The following is a 25,234-nucleotide window of genomic DNA, read 5'->3' on the forward strand; positions in this document are numbered from 1 at the left end:
GTGTGTATGACCCGGGTGTGTGTGTGTGTATATGACCTGTGTGTGTGCCTCTCCCCAGGGCGCTACAGTGAGCTGCAGCAGGAGTTCTCGTGTGCGGTGAGGACCAGCGCCGAGCAGAAGGAGCTGATCCTGCGCCTGGAGGCGGACCTGAGCACCGTGCAGGCCCTGACCTCCTCCCTGCCCCGCCCCGACGCCGAGGGGGCCGACCACATCCCCCACCCCATCACGGAGGCCACCGCCATGTTCACTGGTAGGGGGGGGGGGGTGGAGGGAGGGGGGGCGGTGGGGGGGAGGGAGGGTGTGAGAGGGAGGGAGGGAGGGAGGGAGGGAGGGAGTGTGTGAGGGAGGGAGGGAGGGAAGGTGTGTGTGTGTGTGTGTTTGTGGTGGGGGGAGGACGGGAGTGTGTGTGTGTGTGTGTGTGTGTGTGTGTGTGTGTGTGTGTGTGTGTGAGAGAGAGAGAGAGAGTGTGAGGGAGGGTGGGTGCCTGGGTGGGTATGTGTTTGTGGTGGGGGGAAGGAAGGGAGGGTGTGAGAGGGAGGGAGGGAGGAGGGAGGCTATGTGTGTGTGTCTGTGAGGGGGAGGAAGAGAGGGTGTGTGTGTGTGTGTGCGTGTGAGTAAAGCCATGCCCCCCCCCCAGGCCCCCCGGCCCCCCAGGCGGACCTCCCCCAGGGCCAGATGGACTCCCTGCTGTCCATCATCTCCTCCCAGAGGGAGAGGTACCGCGCCCGCAACCTGGAGCTGGAGGCCGTGAGTCACACACACACACACACACACACACACACACACACAGACACACACACGCAGAGACACTCACACACACACACACAGACGCTCACACACACAGACACGCACGCACACACAGACACTCTCACGCACACACACACACACACACACACACAAACACACACACGCACACACACACAGACACGCTCACACACACACACACACGCACGCTCACACAAGTCACTCAAACAAGTTACTCCCACTTTCTCACTCATGTGTTCCCTCCTTCACTCCATCCCCCTCTCTCCTCCCTCCTCTCCCCCTCCCCCCCGTCCAGGAGAACCGTTCAGTGCAGCAGACCATGCAGGCGTTGCAGAGTGAGCTGGACAGCCTGCGTGCAGACAACATCAAGCTCTACGAGAAGATCAAGTTCCTCCAGAGTTACCCTGGCAGGGTGAGTGTGTGTGTGTGTGTGTGTGTGTGTGTGTGTGTGTGTGTGTGTGTGTGTGTCTGTGTGTGTGTCTGTGTGTGTGTGTGTGTGTGTGTGTGTGTGTGTGTGTGTAGAACACACAGCTTTATCGGTGTTGTCCTTGGTGCAGGCCATCTGTTGTTTTGGGTGATGGATTCCCAGTGTGTGTGTGTGTGTGTGTTTAGACTCAACAAGCCCATGTTTGAAGGCCGGTTGGGGACTTGACCCCTGACCCACAGGGGAGTCGCTGACAACATCTAGGAATTAATTTAATTCATTAATTTACCATTTTAATCCAAAGCGATTTATAGTTAGAGATCACAGGGACAGTCTCCCTGGAGTCACTTAGGGCTGAGTGCCTTACGCAAGGACACACTAGTGGCGGTGTTCCGAGGTGGGATTCAAACTCATGACCTTCTGATCACCAGTCCCAACTCACTGTCCTCATGACCACCCACTACTAGTGTTGTTCCGATACCGATACTAGTATCGGCATGGCCACCGATACGCACAAAAATGCTGGTATCGGTATCGGCGAGTACTTTAAAAAAATGTAAGTTTTTTTTATTTATTTTTTCTTTTTACTTAAGTTTTACAAAAACTTTACGAGTTTTACAAAGGTTTTGAGCAGTGCCAGACTAAGTGTTAGCAATAATTTTACATCGAGGTGAGTATGCGGCTCAAAAAACATGTTTTTTTGTTTTGTTTTTTCAAACGCCGTGGTATCGGATCGGTACTCGGTATCGGCAAGTACTGCACGGTCAGGTATCGGTATCGGTATCGGGATCAAAAAATGGTATCGGAACAACACTACGCCACTACCCCTAGGAATCAGTAGACACGCCCACAGGGGGGGGTCAGGCCCAATCAGAGGGGTCGATATCAGGTCCTAACACAGTGAAGTGACACCCTCGCTCTCACCTCTCCAGCTGGGTTCGATCAGCGCTGACAGGGTGGAAGGAAGGGGGCGTTTTTTTCTTTCTTTCTTAATTCTTTTTATTGATTTTACACATGAACATAGACAACACACATTACCGAATGGGGTGATCGGGTGAGATGGTTCAGATAAATGGACTGACTTATATAGCGCCATTATCCAAAGCGCTTTACAACGGCCTCTCATTCACCCATTCAGACACACATTCACACACCAATGGCGGCAAGCTACCATGCAAGGCGCCGGCCCCGCCCACCGGGAGCAATTTTGGGGTTCAGTGTCTTGTGGCCAGCCGGGGCTCGAACCGCTGATCTCCCGACCTTGCGATCAGTAGACGGCGGCTCTACCTCCTGCGCCACAGCCGCCCCAGATGAGACATGAATAGCAGCATGTAGGCAGCTTTACAAAATATATATAAACACTAACAAATACGGAGAAAATAGGGAACCAAAATGCGCTCCTGCACAGCTTAATATTGGGTGCGTTTTTTAACACTAGAACAGCCGTGCCTATTTCACCTACTCCGCCTCGGGGGTCTAATAGACTCCCTCTTTATAATAATAATAATAATTCATTGTATTTATATAGCGCTTTTCCGGGGCTCAAAGAAGCTGACAATATGGGAAAAACAGAAAACACAGAAACAACAAGCAACAGATAACATGAGCACATAGAACACAGAGTTAACAAACAGGGAACAATACAGCAAGCTCCAGGCGGGGAGGGGGGTGGCAGGGTTAGGGGAGATGGTTAGGGGTAGGGGAGGTTGTATGCCTGGGAAGACAGGTAGGTTTTGAGGTGGGATTTTAAAAGTGGAGAGTGAGGGTATGTCTCACATAGGGCTTTCACACCGGCAGTTCCGAACGCCGGTTCGCGTTCGCGTTCGGAAACCTCCGAACGTTGGCGCTGTCTGGCGAACGATACACTGGTATGAACGCGGGCTCGTTCGCCAGACAGCGCCAACGTTCGGAGGTTTTCGAACGCGAACGCGAACCGGCGTTCGGAACTGCCGGTGTGAAAGCCCTATGAGTGGCTGTGGGAGAGAGTTCCAGAGGCGGGGTGCAGCTCGTGTAAAGGCACGGTCTCCGAAGCCTTTGAGTTTCGAGGGTGGGACAGTGAGGGGAACAGTGGATGAGGATCGGAGGGTAGGGTGCAGAATTAAAATCTGCTACTTACACACAAAGATCACTAGAGGGCGCTTCTCGTAAATTAGCCTGCCTCCTACACAGAAAAACTGCTAAATATCTTCATACAAGCTTATCCTGACGTGATGTTGAAAATGTAAAGATACTGGGTGGTAGAACACCACATATCTAGGAAAAGTCATGAAAGTAGGGTCCTCAAATTTGATCGAGTGCAAAGATATAAAACATATCTTTTACTCACAGGGTCACCGTGACCCACCATGGCTGTTCTAAACGGTTGGAACGTGTCCCCCTTGACCAGCTGTCCCTCTGTTTCCCCCTGCAGGCCGGCGGCAGCGATGACACAGTGATGCGCTACTCCACCCAGTACGAGGAGAGACTGGACCCCTTCGCCTCCTTCAGCAAGAGGGTTAGAGGACACACACACACACACACATACACGGACACGGACACACACACACGGACACAGACACGGACACACGCACGCACGCACGCAGCCACACATACACAATAAAAAGACACACACGCACACACACTACAACCACATACACTCACACACACTACAAACACACACACACACACACACACACACACTACGACCACATACACACACGCACACTAGAAACACCACACAGTTGAATAAAGGCCTCTCATATTTCTGACTGTGTGTGTGTGTGTGTGTGTGTGTGTGTGTGTGTGTGTGTGTGTGTTTACAGGAACGTCAGCGCAGGTACCAGAGCCTCAGCCCCTGGGACAAGGCTACACTCAGCCTGGTGAGACACTCACACACACACACACACACACACTCACACACACACACACACACACACACACACTCACACACACACACACACACACACACACACACACACACACAGCAGCAGTGTCCAGCCCTGTCCTAACACCCTGGTGTGTTCCAGGGCCGTGTGATTCTGTCCAATAAGATGGCCAGGACCATCGCCTTCTTCTACACCCTCCTCCTGCACTGCCTGGTGTTCCTGGTGAGACCGTGTCTCTGTCTCTGTGTGTGTGTGGGTGTGGGTGTCTGTGTGTGTCTGTGGGTGTGTGTGTCTGTGTGTGTCTGTGTGTGTCTGTGTGTGTCTGTGTGTGTGTCTGTGTGTGTGTGTTTGTGTGATTCAAGATGTTTATTTGATACTTTTTCTGGGGGCGGCTCCACCTAGGGTGCATATAAACATTGAATAAATAAAGTAGACCTATAAAATATAATAACAAAATATAAGAGGCAAAGGATCATGTCATCATGTCATCATTACTGTCTGTGTGTGTGTGTGTGTGTGTGTGTATATGTGTGTATGTGTATGTGTATGTGTATGTGTATGTGTATGTGTATGTGTATGTGTATGTGTATGTGTATGTGTATGTGTGTGTGTGTGTGTGTGTGTGTGTCAGGTGCTGTACAAGACGGCGTGGAGCGAGAGCATCGGCCGAGACTGCACCGCCTTCTGTGCTAAAAAGTGAGTGTGTTCTAGTCCCCTATGATAGTAGGGGTGTTCTAGTCCTGTATGATAGTAGGGGTGTTCTAGTCCTCTATGATAGTCGGGGCTGTGGTGAATTACTTATCTCTGTTATCTTTTATTCAGGAAGTGTTTTTGAAACCCCCAATTCCAAAATGTATTGTTTTAAAAATGTTTCATTATAATGGTAAAATGGTAAATGAACTGGAATTTTATCCAAAGCGCTTTACAATGGCCTCTCATTCACCCATTCACACACACATTCACACACCAATGGCGGTCAAGCTACCATGCAAAGCGCCGGCTGGCCCCTCTCACTGGGAGCAATTTGGGGTTCAGTGTCTTGCCCAAGGACACTTCGACATGTGGTCAGCCGACCTTGCGATCATTAGACTGCGGCTCTACCTACTACGCCACAGCCGCCCCATTATACAGACACATGTCTTAGATTGTCCTCATTTGCTCACACGTTGGTCCGGTAGCGAAACATCTCATAGATAGAGAGGACTGATTACCAGTCAAAGTGCAACATAATGGGATCCACTTTGGTATCAAAATAGTAATCTGACGGATGGCCTCCGATAGAGTTCTCATCTGGTCTTGGTCCATTGTTTGGCTGATTGTCCAGAGCGTTTGGTAGAAAATGGAGTAATGATATTATGATGTCCCTTTGCCACAAACAGCTGAAGGGGTAACAAATCCCCAAGATCTCCCAAATTGCCAGATGTGTCCGTACATGTTCAATAGTCCATGAAACGCTACAGATGACCAAGAAATGACATGAAACAGACCTCGCTCTGTTGGGCTCACTCACTCTGGCGACCATCTTGGTTTGATTGAGTTGAGTTGATGTTCTGAGTCACAGTAACACACTAAAAAGGTTGTAAAACCCGAATGCAAGATTTTCTATATTGAATTAAAGATTTGTTTATTTTTTTTTACTTTTATCGTTAAGGTCCAGCGTACTAATCATGTTCTATTTCTAATTTTTAAAAATTAGTCTTAGTATAGATTTAGAAATATTTTGAGAGCTTTATTTTTTTCAATGTTAAAATAGATTTTTGCAATGTTCTTCTGTAAAGCAGGTCTGGGTTCGGGTCAGGACCTCCGTCCCTCTTCTTAGAAGCTTGGAGCTGCGATAGATGTAGGGGCCTACACCCAGGGCCTGGTGGTGTTAGTGGTTCTGGTGGTCTTAGTGGTTCTGGTGGTTCTGGTGGTGTTAGTGGTTCTGGTGGTGTTAGTGGTTCTGGTGGTGTTAGTGGTTCTGGTGGTGTTAGTGGTTCTGGTGGTGTTAGTGGTTCTGGTGGTTCTGGTGGTGTTAGTGGTTCTGGTGGTGTTAGTGGTTCTGGTGGTTCTGGTGGTGTTAGTGGTTCTGGTGGTGTTAGTGGTTCTGGTGGTTCTGGTGGTGTTAGTGGTTCTGGTGGTGTTAGTGGTTCTGGTGGTTCTGGTGGTGTTAGTGGTTCTGGTGGTGTTAGTGGTTCTGGTGGTTCTGGTGGTGTTAGTGGTTCTGGTGGTGTTAGTGGTTCTGGTGGTGTCCATGGGCCAGGGCCACAATCAGCGCCCTGGAGGCCACCATGCGTCCGTTCATCTCCGTCACGGCCCTGGTGGCGGCCTCAGGGCAGGAGAAGCACACGAAGCCGTAGCCATGGCTGCGTCCGCCCTCCGTGGCCACCACCGTTGCCTTGGCGACTGTCCCGAAGGGGGAGAACACCTGGCGCAGGTCCTCGTCATCCAAGCTGTAGGCCAGGTTCCTCACGTACAGAGTGACACCCTGGTAGGGAGAAATAATAATAATAATAATAACTTTTATTTGTATAGCGCTTTTCTTGCAAACGTTGCAGCTCAAAGTGCTCCAATCATTATATAATCATAATTTAATTATTTAGTCATTTAAAGGCAATATTAAAAAGATGGGTTTTTAGTCTTGACTTGAACATACAGTTAGGTCCGGAAGTATTTGTACAGTGACACAATTTCCATACTTTTCGCTCTGTATGCCACCACAATGGATTTGGAATGAAACAATCAAGATGTAATTGAAGTGCAGACTTTCAGCTTTAATTCAAGGGGTTGAACAAAAATATTGTATGAAACGTTTAGGAATTGCAACCATTTTTATACACAGTCCCCTATTTTCAGGAGCTCAAAAGTAATTGGACAAATTAACATAATCATAAATAAAATGTTCATTTTTAATACTTTGTCGAGAATCCTTTGCAGGCAATGACTGCCTGAAGTCTGGACCCCATGGACATCACCAAATGCTGGGTTTCCTCCTTTGTGATGCTTTGCCAGGCCTTTACTGCAGTAGTCTTCAGTTGTTGTTTGTTCGTGGGTCTTTCTGCCTTTAGTTTTGTCTTCAGCAAGTGAAATGCATGCTCGATCGGGTTGAGATTGCAGAATATTCCAATTATTTGCCTTAAAAAAGTCCTGGGTTGCTTACGCAGTATGTTTTGGGTCATTGTCCATCTGTATTGTGAAGCACCATCCAATCAACTTTGCTGAATTTGTCTGAATCTGAGCAGACAGAATATCCCTAAGCACTTCAGAATTCATCTGTCTGCTTCTGTCTTCTGTCACATCATCAATAAACACTAGTGAACCAGTGCCATTGGAAGCCATGCATGCCCATGTCATCACACTGCCTCCATGTTTTTTTACAGATGATGTGGTATGCGTCGGATCATGAGCCGTTCCAAGCCTTCTCCATACTTTTTTCTTCCCATCCTTCTGGGACAGGTTGATCTTAGTTTCATCTGTCCAAAGAATGCTGTTCCAGAACAGGGCTGGATTTTTTAGATGTTTTTTGTCAAAGTCTAATCTGGCCTTTCTATTCTTGAGGCTTATGAATGGCTTGCACCTTGTGGTGAACCCTCTCCTCTGTATTTGCTTGTGTGAAGTCTTTCTTTTATGGTACACATGGATAATGATATGCCTACCTCCTGGAGACTGTTCTTCACTTGGCTGGATGTTGTGAAGGGGTTTTCCTTTACTATGTAAAGGATCCTGTGATCATCCACTACTCTTGTCTTCCATGGACGTCCAGACCTTTTTGTGGTGCCGACCTCACCAGTGCGTTCTTTTTTTCTCAAAATGTACCAAACAGTTAATTTGGCCACTATTAATGTTCCCACTATCTCTCTTGAGAGCTCCGTTGACTGCATGTTGTGCGTATACAGCAACAGCTTCCAAATGCAAATGCCACACTTGGAATCAACTCAGACCTTTTACCTGCTTAATTGATAAAGAAATAATGAAGGAATAGCCCACACTGGCCCAGTGGCCCATGAAACAGCTTTTTAGTCAATTGTCCAATTACTTTTGGTCCCTTGAAAAAGAGGGAGCTACATATTAAAGAGCTGTAATTCCTAAACCCTTCCTTCAATTTAGATGTGAATACCCTTACCCTAAAGCTGAGAGTCTGCATTTTAAGCCCATATTCATTATATGACTGTAACTTGAAGATGTTTTGGTAAACAGCTAAAATAACACAAATTCTGTCTGTGTCCAAATATATATGGACCTAACTGTATGTGCTGAGGTTGCATCCCTAATGTAAACTGGCAGTGCATTCCACAGTTTTGGTGCATAAAATGAGAATGCAGCCTCACCAAATCTCTTCTTTTGTACATGTGGTACACAAAGTAAACCAGTGTCAGAAGACCTGAGAGCTCTATAGGGCTAATAAGCAAAAGGTATTTCAGATATTCTGGTGCTGTGCCAGTGAGAGCTTTAGAAACAAGCAGAAGGATCTTGAAATCTATTCTGAACTTAACAGGAAGCCAGTGAGCCAGCCTCTATGATGTTCACCCCCTCAAATACATGATTACCCAGTGTTTCCTCCAGGAATTTTTCCATTGGTGGCGGATAGGTCCGCGCGCACGCATGAAACGCGCGCGCGCTCAAAACAACGACCGAATTTCAAACTAGAGGGAGGATGGCAAAAAAAAAAAAAAAGCTACAAAAATCTTCCCAGATCCTCATTTGCACGATCAGCTGTCGCTGTAGGACACGTTCGATTGCAAAATTCATTTATCCTTTATGTTCCCAGTTGAGGGCGTGTAGCTGTCGTTAGTTGGCCTGCTTTTATTTAGTTATGCGTACGTTTGAGTTAGTCATCTCTAGGATTGTTGTTTGATATTAGCCTAAACTTTCTCTTATCTGCATTTTGAGCAACTGTACAAGACCCAACAACACAACTCTGATACAGGACTAATGTTACCTAGCTGCTATAGCTAACCCTGCTACAAGACCCAACAACACAACTCTGATACAGGACTAATGTTACCTAGCTGCTATAGCTAACCCTGCTACAAGACCCAACAACACAACTCTGATACAGGACTAATGTTACCTAGCTGCTATAGCTAACCCTGCTACAAGACCCAACAACACAACTCTGATACAGGACTAATGTTACCTAGCTGCTATAGCTAACCCTGCTACAAGACCCAACAACACACCTCTGATACAGGACTAATGTTACCTAGCTGCTATCGACCCATTTGTACTAAACAACTACAACGTTGTATTGGACACATTTTTTTCGAACTAATCCACAGACAGCAGTCTTATTAACGGGCCTCTGTGGTGCCAGGTGTGGAGGCGACCCAGCACAGTGGGGATATACACTATCAAGCCAAGCTCTACTGTCAATATTTGCGTGTGTGTGTTTTACTTTGAACGCAATTTCAATTGCAATGTCCCAAGTAGTACCTACATCTCCTCTGTGGAAAACTCTAATCCCGACGCAGCAGTTATTGTGCTCGGCGATTTTAATCACACCAACAGAACTTCCCAATTACAAACAACAGGTGTCATGCCCCAGCAGAGGAGCTAACATACTAGACCACTGCTACGTTACTATCAACGAGGCTTACCGTTCGTTCCCGAGGGCACCGCTGGGAAGGTCCGACCATGCCATGCTGCTCCTCGTCCCGAAATATATAGAGAAACTTAAATCCTGCAATACGACACCCAGCCATGCAGTTTCGTATCGCTCATAGCCACTGCTAGCTTCAGCAATGTTTGAAGTGTCTGGGACATCTTTTTTCTTGAAAAATCCATCCATCTGTCGCTGTTATTTAAGGTGATATCTTATTTGTGCACCTAGCTAGCTAGATCAACTTTTTGTATCTTTTACATGGTACTACCGGTGACTTTTAGCCCGTTATTTGCGAGGAGAAAACACAGGCGGCCGAGCATTTCGGAAGCTGAGCGGGGATGGTTGAGTCTGCACGGTTCTCATGCCGGTTCACATTTAGACCAATCAGGAGTAGCCCTTATGTCATTAATCTGATTTTGGATCAGCGGTTAGAGAGAGATGGGCGTGGATTTAGGTGCACTTTTAGTCAACATCCATTATAGCGCTGATCTAGGATCAGATATATTTTAATCAGCTAAAATGTAAAAAAATAAATAAAAAAATTGGACTGAATCAATTCGTGGCGGAGGAAATTCATTCGTGGCGGCCCGCCACCAATAAATGCATATAGAGGAAACACTGTTACCATTTTACTATCAACCTGTCTTACTATCGACCTGTCTTCCTATCGACCTGCCTTCCTATCGACCTGCCTTCCTATCGACCTGTCTTACTATCACACTGTCTTACTATCAACCTGTCTTACTATCAACCTGTCTTACTATCACACTGTCTTACTATCGACCTGTCTTACTATCGACCTGTCTTACTATCGACCTGTCTTACTATCGACCTGTCTTCCTATCGACCTGTCTTCCTATCGACCTGTCTTCCTATCGACCTGTCTTCCTATCGACCTGTCTTCCTATCGACCTGTCTTACTATCGACCTGTCTTCCTATCGACCTGTCTTAGTACCAGCAGTGTCACACACACCTGGTATGGGGTCCTGCGGTCCAGCCTCACGTGCTCGAACGGGCACTGCAGCTCCATCTGGCGCTCTCCTCTGCTCTGGGCCCGGCCCACATAGACCCGCCTCCTGTTGATTGTTCTGCCGTTCATGTCGTCCACCGCCTTCTGCGCGTCCTCGTGCCGTTGGAAGTCAACGAAGCCAAACCCTCTGGACCTCCCGCCGTCGTCAGTCACCACCCGGACGCTCAGGACCGGGCCATACTTCCGGAACCTCTCCGCCAGCCTGCGGTCGTCCATGTCCTCTCCAAAGTTCTTGACGTAGACGTTGGTGAAGTCTCTGGCCCCGGCTCTGAGCTCCTCCGCCTCTGGTACTTGGCGGGATCGGCCGACAAACACTGTCTTGCTACCGAGATCTCCCTCATTATACCAGCTGGCCATCGGGTAACTAGACCCGCTGGGGTCCATGTCTGAGGATGTTGAGTTCTCTCAAACTGCACAAGAGTCAAATAAAACTGGAGAAAACAAAAGATGTAGTTAAAATCACTTACAAAGCCATCAATAATCTGGCCCCCTCCTACCTTGCCGACCTCGTCCCCCTCCACACCCCCTCCCGTTGCCTCAGGTTTGATGACCAAACCACCCTCAAGACCACCAGGACCAAGCTCCGGACCTGGGGTGATGGGGCCTTTTCAGGCGCATCCCCGTCCCTCTGGAATGCCCTCCCCAACCACATCAGACAGGCCAACACCCTCCCAACATTTAAACAGGCCCTGAAAAACCCACCTCTTCAAGCTTGCCTTCACCAGTTAAACCTCTCCCCCCCTCCCCTTCCCATGTGTCCCCAGCACTACCTTAATTAGGCCCCTAAACTTTCTTTTATTTATTTTTTGTTTCTTTTATTATTACTACTTGATCTTTTCAGTTTGTAAAGCGTCTTTGAGTGTCTAGAAAAGCGCTATATAAGTCTAATGTATTATTATTATTGTTATTATCTGTAGCTCACCGAATGTCGATATCAGCCAGTTGAAATGCAGAATGAGTCAAGAATGTATCATTTGAATCATTAATATCATTTGAAAGCAGAATTCAGCATCCGGGTAGCTAGGTCCTCTCTTATGACATCATCGTCAATTGTCAGTTCCATGTAGAGAAGCCCTTGATGCGCTATTTCAATTTCTGTACAATAATGCATTATAATAATAATGATAATAATAATAGTAATAATAATACATGTATTCTTTATACATAAATGATGTGACAGAACACACGTGTCACCATGTCAACTGTCCCAGTACTTTAGGGTACCCTGAAATAGGGGGACTATGCATAAGAAAAGTTGTTGTCATGTCTGAATGGTGAAACCAATGTGGACACAAATACCATCACATAACACTCTGCTCTCACCTCATGGTCATGGTCTCATAGTCATGGTCTCATCTCATAGTCATGGTCTCATAGTCATGGTCTCACCTCATAGTCATGGTCTCATATTCATGGTCTCACCTCATAGTCATGGTCTCATCTCATAGTCATGGTCTCACCTCATAGTCATGGTCACATAGTCATGGTCTCATCTCATAGTCATGGTCTCATAGTCATGGTCTCACCTCATAGTCATGGTCTCATCTCATAGTCATGGTCTCATCTCATAGTCATGGTCTCATAGTCATGGTCTCACCTCATAGTCATGGTCTCATCTCATAGTCATGGTCTCATCTCATAGTCATGGTCTCATAGTCATGGTCTCACCTCATAGTCATGGTCTCACCTCATAGTCATGGTCTCATCTCATAGTCATGGTCTCATCTCATAGTCATGGTCTCACCTCATAGTCATGGTCACATAGTCATGGTCTCATCTCATAGTCATGGTCTCATAGTCATGGTCTCACCTCATAGTCATGGTCTCATCTCATAGTCATGGTCTCATCTCATAGTCATGGTCTCATAGTCATCGTCTCATAGTCATGGTCTCACCTCATAGTCATGGTCTCATCTCATAGTCATGGTCTCATCTCATAGTCATGGTCTCATAGTCATCGTCTCATAGTCATGGTCTCATCTCATAGTCATGGTCACATAGTCATGGTCTCACCTCATAGTCATGGTCTCATCTCATAGTCATGGTCTCATAGTCATGGTCTCACCTCATAGTCATGGTCTCATCTCATAGTCATGGTCTCACCTCATAGTCATGGTCTCATAGTCATCGTCTCATAGTCATCGTCTCATAGTCATGGTCTCATTTCACATCAAAACTTTTGGAGTGTGGAGCCAAAAGAAGACAAGATGCTTCACTGGCCCATTCCTTCCGCAGGCCACTGTGTACTATACTATACTATACTATACTGTCCCGTTCCTTCCACAGGCCACTGTGTACTATACTATACTATACTATACTATACTATACTATACTATACTATACTGTCCTGTTCCTTCCACAGGGCCTGCAGTCCATGTCCTGTTCATGACTAACCATTCTAACACCAGGATATATGATGCTCTAGTGTACTCTACTATGTTATATTATGCTATACTATATCATACTATATTATACTATACTCTACTATACCATACTATATTATACTATACTCTACTATACCATACTATATTATACTATACTATATTATATTATACCATACTATATTATACTATACCATACTATATTATACTATACTATATCATACTATACCATACTATATTATACTATACCATACTATATTCTACTCTACTATATTATATTATACCATACTATATTATACTATACCATACTATACTCTACTCTACTATATTATATTATACCATACTATATTATACTATACCATACTATATTATATTATACCATACTATATTATATTATATTATACTATACCATACTATATTATATTATTCTATACTCTACTATATTATACTATACCATACTATATTATACTATTCTATAGTATACTATACTATATTATACTATACTCTACTATACTATATTATACTATACTATATTATATTATATTATACCATACTATATTATACTATACCATACTATATTATACTATACTATATTATATTATACCATACTATATTATACTATACTATATTATATTATACCATACTATATTATACTATACCATACTGCATTAACACCCGTAATACGGATAAGGATTATCACATCCTCTCCCCCCCTCACCCTCCCTCTCTTCCAGGTACTCTGATCACCTGCACCAGTTCCATGAGAAGGAAGGGAACGGCGACTGGCAGTGATGTGATTGGTCCTGGCGGAGGCCTGGGGGGCGGAGCGACCGGAAGACCAGCACTGGACCCACCCCATCATTGACGGCGCCGAATCACCCGGACCTCCTGTAGATCAGTAGATGGCAGTGCGAATCCCAAAGATCGCGTTGCACACGTGTACAAATATTTCCGGTTGGTTATGACACTATGGCGGGGCCGCCACAGTCTAGGTGATTAATGGGAACCACCGGCTATCCCTCCCCAACTCTGACTTAGGGTCCAACTCCCCCTTTAAGCCCGTCTTCGTTAACAGTCCTCATTAGACGATTGAAACAGTCGATATTACTTAAGAGGCAATCGTCAAGTCGAAATGAGTAGGTGGTTTATGAATACAAATTGAAAAATGTAGGGTCAACTTCGAGATTCTTCTATCATAATATATCGTTTCCTCGTACCAAAGGGACCAAGGATTAGGTCTGGCTTATGTAGACTCTAGTCTGCGTACGGATTCATTCTAGTTTTAGTGTCGATTCATTACAGTGGTGGGTATTATAGTGTTGTTAAAGGGGAGGTCTGGGATTCATGTACCCGCCCCTTTAATAGTGATTAATTTGATGATAATCCAACGTTGTAAGAGGTGGTAGTGGAGAGGCTTCATATACAGCTGCTTCTGCTTTCCTTTCTACAGTCTCCTCCTTGAGACTCCTAGCGTGTAGAGGCCGGTTACATAAAGATTGATTAAGACTGGTCTAAGCCTTAGACTAGTCTTATATTCTCATAAAGATAGATTAAGACTGGTCTAAGCCTTAGACTAGTTTTATATTCTCATAAACATAGATTAAGACTGGTCTAAGATTTTAGACTAGTTTTATATTCTCATAAACATAGATTAAGACTGGTCTAAGCCTTAGACTAGTCCTATATTCTCAGGTTAGACCAGTCTAATTAAGACTGCCTGTTGCATAAATTATTATTTTGAGTTTAGAAAGTTAGCCACCTCCCCCCCCCCCCCCCCCCCCCCCCTGGCTAAGCTTGATTTAAGAGCTGTGTTGCTATGGGAACGAGTCAGGGCTAGTATGTGTAGCAGGTGTAGCTGTTTCGGCCGCCTTTTTTTTTTCTTCTGTCAAGTGTCTTATTTTACCTACGGTAGAATGCATTGCGTGACAGGCTGTCTAAGTCAGTCTTACTTTAGTCACTCATAGGCAAGCTTTATGCAACAGGAACATTTTAGAGTCTATAGCAAGACTGACTTAAAGTGAGATCTAAGTCTAAGACTGGCTCTATCTTTATGCAACCGGCACCTGATCATAACACCTGCGATTGCTTTCTTCTTTGGTCTGGGTAGGAGTATTTAAACCCCCGGTGTATGTGTCTTCTGTTAGTATTCTTAGGGAGGTGGGTAATGTTGTCATTGTTTAGCGTTCAAATGACCCGGTTTTGCTTGAACAAGAGGGAGAAAGATAGCCATAATGGAACATGAATACAATGGCTAGTTTGGAATACTGCAGCTAGCTGTTTAGCAAAAACATTCTAACACTCTTTACTTCAACTGTGTGTTGTCAGTGATGAATATCACTTGTTTTTTAAGTAACATTCGTACCCGAGCACAAGACACAAACACAAACCCAAAAAATCACATTGTGAAGTTTGGAGGAATTTTATTTTTGCAGTTTACCAGGTTGTTTTTTGGCTCAAAGAAAAATGGGTCCAGATGATGTGGAGGGACCTCCGGCTCCTGGGAAGATGGATGACATGGTGGAGGTGACATCATCAGGTCCAGGGTTAGATATTGCTGTAGTGTAAAATGGTGGAGGTGACATCATCAAGGGTATAGTCCTTGGGCCAAACCATTTTTCATTACCAAATTCTGGGCAAATTCTAGATGTGATTTTTTTATTCCTATACATCCCTAGATTATGTTTTGATATGATAGACCTTTTGGTTTGGCAGCTTATTAGTGGTTATCACCTCTTAAAGGTATGGAGTGCTTTTCTTCAAAACCGGAGTTTTGACAGAAAAAGTCCCCTGCCATATCCTGCTCCCCTTCGCATGATTCGCGCCTAGCTGTGCTGTGGTTGTGATAGAGACATGAGCCCTTTCATGTTCTTTATGCGCCTGAGTCTCCTAAACACGTAGAGACCAACCCCGAGTCCATCAGAGATTCCTACGATGAGCTATGGTAACTTTCCCGCACCTACCCCCTACCGGTGAATGCCTAATTTTTGCGGTTTTCCGGAGGTATTGTGCTGTTGGTGCGGGAAAGTTACCATAGCTCAGCGTAGGAAGTTCGACTCGGGGTTGGTCTCTACGTATTTAGGAGACTCAGGCGCATAAAGAACATCTGGGCTCATGTCTCTATCACAACCACAGCCCGAGCTACGTGCGACTCACGCGAAGGGGAGCAAAATATGGCAGGGGACCTTTTGATGGGTAAAACATTTTACCTAATAGATATCACCATGAAACTTCCCCAGTTGATTACTTCCATTGAGACAATACTTTTTTGTATTACAAGTTTTCAGAAATGTTCTGTTTAAATATGCAAATGATGCATTAAAATTAGGGATGCACCGAACATTCGGCCACCGAATGTATTCGGCCGAATATCGCAAAATAAAGCACATTCGGTATTCGGCCGAATGTGTGAAAACACCGAATGTTTACCACCGAATAGTGGCCGTGTTTTGATGACGCAATACAATTAAATATAACTCTCAACAGGCGCGCGGCGCGAGGCGACGCGCTTTCAAAACTGGCTGCGTTCGTAAATTCACTCAGGAAATCCGATCAGCACTCGTGGAATGCCTCTCGTCCAATCAAATGACTCGGTTTCTCTATGACGTCGGGCCCAGTGTGCGCTCCAGCGCTCTCAGAGCGACTTTACGAACGCAACCTTACACTCATCTAGCTAGTTAGCTTAGCAGTCGTAGCGGAAGAAGCAGAGTTGTTGCCTTGTTGAAAACATATTCAGACTCCCAGCTGTTCTACACGAGTTTATGACATGCAGCTGTATCATGCGGTGGTTTCTATGCAAACCAGAGACTATAAAAACAAAAGATATTCATTCTGAAATAACATGAACTATTATCCTTACACTCAGGTGGACTCAATTCAACTTGTTGAATGAATGACTTGTTGAAGACATTTAGCATTTCACCTAATTTTAAGAGTGACAAAGGGTCTGAATACTTATGTACATGAGGTATTTCTGTATTTACATTTTAATACATTTGCAAACATTAAAAAACGTTTTACTTAGATTATGGGGTACTGTGTGTGGATTAATGGCAAATCTATTCAAAAATGTGAAAAAAGTGAAGGGATCTAAATACTTTCTGAAGCCTATGTAGAGACAAATCATGAATATCATTAACTTGAACCCTGGAAAGCAGTAGAGATTAAATCCCACGATAATTAGTTATAATAAGTTATATATAAAAGTTCTTTTTTTTCAATCTCAATTTCTTTCTTTGAGAAGCATGAATAAAAAGCAAAATGTATTTAGTTTATGCAATGATAAAATTAAAAACTGCTGATACACATTCGGTATTCGGCCAAGTGTTTCCTTAAATTCGGCTTCGGCCTCGGCCAAGAATTTTCATTTCGGTGCATCCCTAATTAAAATCTACTTAAAATATGAGTTAATTTGCATATCTTTAAAGAACATTGGGACCACAGATTGGATAAAGACAGTAATTAATTACTATACATCCCTAGATTATTATTTGATGTGATAGACCTGGTTGGACCTTGTTGGTAGTTTAATACCTTATCCCCTCTTAAAGTATGGACTGCTGTCGTTTAAAATGTGTGTTAGCCTACGTTCTGTACGGGAGTGGACCCGAATGCAGGACACTGAGGCAGAGGCAGATGAAAGGTCAAACCCATGGACAGTTACATTTATTTAGCCCACAAGGCAGTGAAAGCTGTAGGTGTATGGAGTCCGGTGGTAGGTGTGGTCCAAAATTGGGAGATGTTTTCTGATTTCTGCCGCCCTCAACAAAGTTCTCCATGAGTCCAGGTTTTGGGGTGACACCAGGTTTGAGTGTGAGTCATCATCAGAGCAGTGAATGATGCTGTCCATGATCAGAGCAGTGGATGATGCTGTCCATCATCAGAGCAGTGGATGATGCTGTCCATCATCAGAGCAGTGGATGATGCCGTCCATGATCAGAGCAGTGGATGATGCTGTCCATGCCGCTTTCTTGGCAGGTTGCTGCTGCATTCACCTGAAGTTGGATCCATCATTAGACTTACACTTACTGCTGATGATGTGGGTCTCTGAAATAGAGGAATACATCTAGTTTGACATTAAATTACCAACCTTATTCTAAACTGAAATATTGTCAGGGTGCAGTAATTGGGGCAGATCTCATTACAACTTAGAGAGGCTACAAACAAGGAATCTTCTGTAAATGTAATGTAGTAGGGGTGTATTGCTGCAGCAGTTAACCTGTAAGGTTAAGGTGTCTTGTGTTGTGTGGGGGGGGGGGGGGGGGTATGATGTGTTGTGTGGGTGGGTATGATGGGTGTTTATGTCTCAACCACCTCCCCGGAGGACAAGGCTAGTACTGCACTTCCTGTCTTTCATATTCTAAATAAACTGTCTCTGCATTCACCGTGTGGTGTTTTTCTTGTCTGAAATATTGATATTATATTGTATCATGGTCAATGGTAGAAAGTGTAAGCGCGCCTGCGTGCGTGCGTGTGCGCGCATGTGCATGTGTGTCTGTGTCAGTCCCAGACAATGCTGACTGGCCCTGTCTGGTCTGGGAGACTGAAGCAGGCTGTATTATTCATGAGAGGACTCTTAAAGAGCATCAGAGCCTGAAGCCTTTCTCTCTCTCTCACACTCGCTCACTCACTCACTCATCCACTAACTGGGGCTATATCAGCACAGTTACCTCCTCATCCCCCCCCTGATGACCAGCAGCCAGCCCCCCCGTGGTGATGGTAAATGTTAACTTCCGTCTAGTAGGTTAAAAAAAGCTTTTGAGCAAAGATGGTCTCATGGTTTTAAGTGGGTCTAATGGGTCGTTGCTGGTTGGTTACTGCACACAGAGGGAGTCGTGGTGAGGTGGGAGAGTTCAGCCGCAGTACCGGCATGGTGAACTCGGTGGCAGTGTTTGTTTTATTTTGGTGAATTTTTTGTCATTTCAGATTTGTAATGGAAAATTACCTCCAGTATTCAGTCAACGGAGGGCACTGCAGTTATACCTCACCCCCCCCACACACCCCCAAGTTGTTTATTGACCTGTCTGTCTGCCTGTCTGCCTGTCTGTCTGTCTGACTGTTGCTTGCCTGACTGTCTGTCTATCTGTCTGTCTATCTGCCTGTCTGCCTGCTGTCGTGGATTAATTAATGAGACTCAAGATAGGAACTTGCTTTAAATCTAGGTATAGTATTTATTGAAGAAAATGATCTTTTACATTTCTAGAGCGGACAGTCAACTTCTCAATGGGAAGCTTTCAATGACTGACAACAAACTCTCACATAGTACAATTGATGTAGTGTTAACATAGTCATAACATTGATAACGAGTGTGAAAACAGGGGGTAAGTTCCCGTGGGACCGACAGCAAGTCCTAAACGAACTGCCTATGAACACAAGGCCCAAACAGCTCTGTGTACACAAACAGGACAGTCAGACTCACAACAATCCCACAGGAACTCCTCATGGAAACATACTGTCACATTCTGTATGAAAATGAATACCACAGGAATACATATAATGTTAAAACATTCATAAGATGAAAAATCCATTACATGTCCCCCCTTGAATGATCATATGATGTAATCACTATGATACATTTATACCAATCTATGGATTTGTAAGTATGTGTGTGTAGTTAATATTTATGTGTATTTATGAATGTGACTATACTATGTGTGTGCAACGAACCAGTAAACAAACCCTTGGGTGAGAGAATAACATAATGACATCCTGACATTACTCAACATTTCACCTCACAAATTATCCAAGGTTGCAATACATGTGAAAAATAATAAAGAAAATAAAAAACACATTATATGTCTGTGTAAATAAGCAGTCAAGGATTCTTAATAGGACTGGTTGTTAAAATCCCTAAATATTCAGCACAACAATTGAGTGGAGTTGGAGATGTCCTCTTGGGTGGAGTGGAATTTGGCAATGATCACGTGGTGCCACCAGTACGACACATCTTCAGTTGTGGTCCCCGACCTCATTGGGTGTTTCGGCCAGTTATCACAAGACACCCTCTGCCGAGGTTGGCCCACCACAGGCTGATCAGGCCTGGGTGTGTGTCGCACGGTGGCACCACGTGGTCATTTGGGAGCCCATGTTGGGTCCCTACGTTTCAGCCACAGCCAGTGACTGCTCCGTTCTGCTGCAGTGGACAGTTCTCTGATTGCCTTCCGTTGGGCCTGTCCTCTGATCCCTACTGCCCTCAGGAGCCTTGTGGTGGAGCTGGCTACAAAGCCTCTGCAGCCCACCTCCACTGGCCACACCTTCACGTTCCAGCCCCGCCCCTCTGCTTCGACTGCTAAGTTGGCATACCGCAGCCTCTTCCGTTCGAATGCCTCATCGATGGCCTCCTCCCATGGGACCGTCAGTTCTACGATGAAGACACGCCGGCAGGACTTGAACCAGAGGACTAGGTCTGGGCGCAGGTTGGTCGCTGCAATTTCGGGTGGGAAGGTGAGCCTCTGGCTGAGGTCTACCCGCATTTCCCAATCCCGGGCTGCGTTCAGTGGGCCTGAGTCTGGAGGTGATGGCTTGGTCAGCTGTTTCTCCCCTTCCCGGATGAAGGTTGTTTTCCGTGGAAAGGTAGTCTGGGCATTTAGAGGCATGGCGTTGGTGGTTACCCTCTTGTGCTCAAGTTCGGCAGCCAAGCACTTTAGCACTTGGTTGTGGCGCCAGGTGTATCTTCCTTGAGTTAGACTGGTCTTGCAACCCACCAAGATGTGTTTGAGGGTTGCTGGGGCTGCACACTGGAGACAGGCTGGGTCCTCTCCATACCAGAGATGTAGGTTGGTAGGAGAGGGCAGGACATCATATGTGGCTCTGATGATGAAACTTAGCCTATTAGACTCCATGCTCCACAACTCGTTCCACGTGATTTTCCTCCTCTCCACGCTCTCCCACTTCATCCAGCGGCCTTGCTGGGCTTGGGAGACTGCCTTGGCGCACCTGGCTGCTTCCTCCTGGTGGCGCACCTCCTCAACCACCATCTTCCGCCGTTCGGTTGGAGTAGCCTTTTGCCATGTGGGTGTTGTTGTTTCCAAGCCAAGGCCCCCTCTGCCATGTTGGACATGCCCCACTATATCCCGGTGTCTGAGGGCGGTCTTTGCCACCGCAACTGCTGCAGATGGCTTCCATTTCCTCCCCGTTGCTAGGATTGGAGCAGCACCTCTGACGAATGGATCCCGGGATTCTGTTAGAGTCATTTCCAGCCTTGATTTGGCACATTTGTACTCCTCCACCAGGCTTGAGATTGGTAGGGAGAGGGCTCCGTTGCCATACAGGCCTATGCTGCTAAGGCCTCTCGGCAGTCCAAGCCACTTCCTCACTTGTGCATTCACCAGTCTCTCCAGCCGGTTGGCATGGGATAGAAAATAAAAAACACATTATATGTCTGTGTAAATAAGCAGTCAATATCTAAGTAAACATCATATCATTTCAAATTATATATGAATACATATGTAATGTTTAATGATTAAATGAAGAAATTATCAAATGATTGGAATGTTCTTGCGTCATCACATAATTCCCTGCCGCAACAGAAAACATCTTCCCCCACGCAGCCTTAATGCACGGGATAATACAATAATCAAATGCCATAAACAGTAAAAAAATAAATAATAATCCCTCTGAGACCACAATACCCCATCCGCCTGAAGGGGTCATATGGTCGTAGATTCACTCCATATTCTCTGGCTCTTGCCCCCCCTGCCGCCTGCTCCGGCGGGGGGTCGGCTCTTTCCTCTGACATTCTTTGTAGGCCCTGTGGATCAGCTGATCCAATTCCTGTTGCTCCTGAGCTCGGTGGAGGCGGTCTGCCTCTCCTCCTAGATACAGCTTACAGTGCGACACGTGCACCCAGGACACCCTTTCAGCAACTTTCACGGCAGTCAGCGTCGTCATTTGGAAAGGCCCTCGCCAACGCGGTGTATCCCAGCGGCCACGTCTGAAGTCCTTAATCATAACCCAGTCACCGGGAGTGTACTGGTGCAGCACCTCGCCAGCCGGCACAGGCAGTGCGTCTTTCACCTGCTTATGTACATGATTCAGAGCAGAGGACAGGTTGCAACAATACTCTAACATCACATCATTACAATAGCGAGTATCTCTTAATAGGGCCCCATCTCAAATTTGGCGGTCTCCCGAATAGAATTTCTAAACGGCTCAACCCCACTTTTGGCCTCTCTCTCATTCTCATGTGTGCTCAGTAGTGTAAGCGTCATTCATACGCTTCAGGGTCTCCACCGCCCACTCCCCAGGCTCGGGGGGGAAAGGGGGAGAGTGTTTCGTCATATTCCGGGCCATCCTTATCCTGCATAAAAACAAACAGTTCGGACGCAGACGTGGCTGCAGCTTTCGCACATCAGCACGGTCATTTCCCTTTGAGACAAAATCGTTAGATATTGTGGGCTGCACACTTAATTATAGCAATAGATTCTGGTAGCAGCAGGGCTTTAAGCAATTCATTTACAAGATCATGATGGCGTATAGGCTTCCCGGATGACGTCAGAAACCCCCTTTGTTGCCATAACATAACAAAATCGTGAGCAATTCCCCAGCAATAACTGCTATCAGTCCAGATATTTACAGTTTTCCCCTCAGCCAGCTGACATGCTTTTTGTTAATGCTATTAGTTCAGCAGCCTGTGTGGAAAGGTTAGAAGGCAGTGCCAGTGTGGAATGTTCTGAGCAGACAGCGAAACCCACACAATCCCCCCCCCCCCCCCCTCCTTTTCCTTCCCAGCCGATCCATCCACAAACAATTGCAAATCCACGTTTTCTAGAGGAAAAGAGGTAAGGTCAGATCGGGATGAACATTGAATGTCAACAATCGACACACAATCATGATGCTCCTCTCCGTTATCTGCAATAGGAAGGAGCGTGGCAGGGTTAAGTGTTGTACATCTTTTTTTTTTTTACAGTAACATTTGGCAATTCCAGGAACACATGTGAATATCTGATAAGGCGGCTTGCAGAAGTGAGACGTACGCTGCTCTAAAACAAGTGCGGCACATACACTGTCAGATCACTATACCCAACCACCTCTCTCGATGCCATTATTGCTAGTTCAGCTGCAGCAACTGCTTTTAAACAGAGAGGAAATCCCTATGAACTATGCTTAGTTTACATGAAAAATACCACACAGGCCTCAGCCTGCCACCGAGTAGCTGTAACAAAACAGAGGTCATGTATTGACCTTTCTGGTCAACATACTGTACAAATGGCCGCTCAGAATCTGGCAGCCCGAGGCATGGAGCTGAGGGCCTGAGGCCATGACTCGTTTAATATTTACAAAAGCTTCCTCTGCCTCAGGTGTCCACTTTAACGAATTTGGCACCTCTGCTGTGTTAACCATTGTTTGAATAGGCCCAATCAACTCGGCAAAGTTTACAATAAACATTCTACAGTATCCCACAGAACCCAAGAATGCTCTCCCCTGTTTCACAGTCAAGGGCTTAGGAATGCTTTGCAGGCCAACACCACGTGACGGCGATATCTTTTTTCCTTCCTGAGTAACAATATGACCTAGGAATTGAACTTCAGATTTACAGAACTGCAGCTTTTTCCTGCTGACTTTATGACCACCTGTATACAAATGACGCAGCAGCTTCATAGTACCGTTAATGCACGTCTCCTCTGAGGAACATGCCAACAGCAAATCATCCACATATTGCAGTTAAACACACCCAGCCGGGAGTTCTAGATCTGCCAAATCATTAGCCAATGCTGTATTGTACAGATGCGGTGAATTGATAAATCCCTGGGACAGTCTCGCCCAAGAATATGTCTTCTTATCCCAAACAAACGACAGGCAATACTGGCTCTCCTTTGCTACCGGAACAGAGAAAAATGCATTCGCCAGATCAATCACTGAAGTGAGTGGACTGAGACGGAATTGAGGCCATGAGTGTGACTGTGTACGGATTCGGCACATCTGGGGCTAACTTATGGACTGCAGCATTCACCGCACGGAGGTCCTGAACGAAACGCCACTCTGTTGGCTGACCTGCTGGTCGAATTTTCTTTACAGGAAAAATAGGTGTTCGAACGGTACTATACCGTTCGAGGCAGATTGCCTCTGCTTTCAAAGGATATTGTATAACAATGGGTCGATATGATGATTTTGGTTCAATAACAATGGGTGAGGCAGAGCGTATTAATCCACAGTCATATTTCCCTTGTGCCCACAAACCAGCGGGAAGAGTGTGCAGCGGAGAATCAGCACCCTCAGATGGTGATAACAAATCATTTGTGTCACACACAAGGGCATTCAATTTAGGGCCGTCTAGTGCCAATGTAACGGCGCGTGTCACGCGCACACGGGTTTTGAAAGGCATGCGGAATAGAGATGAATCTACAGCGCTGGTGGAGATGCCTATCTCCCATAGCCAGTGGAGCCCCTAGACTTTTGGGGGCCCTAAGCAAACAACATTATGGAGGCCCCTGGTAAGGGTCTTAGGCGGGTGACGATGTGGACATTTTTACATTTATTTATTTCCCTGACACTAAAATATAATACGGTTTTTTACGAAGTTCGCGCATATGCGCGCGCTCGTGTGTGTGTAAGTAAAAAAACAGTCTGAAACAAAGGAATTCATTATAAATGTCATAATGTATTAATTAACAGTCACACACACGTCCGAGTATTTGATCAACAAAGGAGCCATGTGTAGTAACATCAAATTGGAGCAATATAAATGAAAATATCAACTCACTCTATCAACTCACAATGGTGCTTATTAGAACTCTTAACACACTTACATTCTGAAACTGCTGGTGTTTTCACATTCTGAAACAGCAACATTAATATGTAATATCAAACAGAGCAAGAACAACAAATAAATAAACAAATAAATCAAAAAATCAATAAACAAGTATATTCTGAAACCGCTGGTGTTCTTATTTACATTTTACATGACCCCACTGGGTCTGTCTGTCTGTCTGCCTGCCTGCTTGCCTGCCTGCTTGTCTGTCTGTCTGTCTGCCTGCCTAAGACATCTTACTTATTTTGCACTCTGCATCTTATTTAAATTTTTGCACTCTGCAGCTTCTATCCACTTACCACTATCCTGGTGTCGTTTTTCATTGTCTTCTCATTTCTTTTTTCTTTTTTTGGTGACCAGAAATGTGCGATCGCTTCATGATTGTTGAGAGGCAGCTAGAAGTCAATTTCAAGCTAGAAGGGGGCGGGGCCCCACTAGGGGG

General features: G+C 45.5%; 1 protein-coding gene across 1 annotated transcript in view; it reads left to right on the top strand.

Annotated features, from left to right (window-relative positions):
- The window catches only part of cux1b (cut-like homeobox 1b), a 134,018-nt gene extending 120,103 nt beyond the window's left edge, over positions 1-13,915 (top strand). Inside the window, 8 exon segments of the mRNA XM_080532511.1 lie at positions 59-250; positions 638-747; positions 1,061-1,177; positions 3,600-3,683; positions 3,991-4,047; positions 4,195-4,275; positions 4,685-4,749; positions 13,781-13,915. Coding sequence (XP_080388637.1) covers positions 59-250; positions 638-747; positions 1,061-1,177; positions 3,600-3,683; positions 3,991-4,047; positions 4,195-4,275; positions 4,685-4,749; positions 13,781-13,838 — 764 coding nt within the window. The 3' untranslated portion in view covers positions 13,839-13,915.
- The last annotated feature ends 11,319 nt before the right edge of the window (positions 13,916-25,234 follow it).

The sequence above is a fragment of the Nansenia antarctica genome, assembly GCF_963989245.1.
Source record: "Nansenia antarctica genome assembly, chromosome: 5".
Classification (NCBI taxonomy): Eukaryota; Metazoa; Chordata; class Actinopteri; order Argentiniformes; family Microstomatidae; genus Nansenia; species Nansenia antarctica.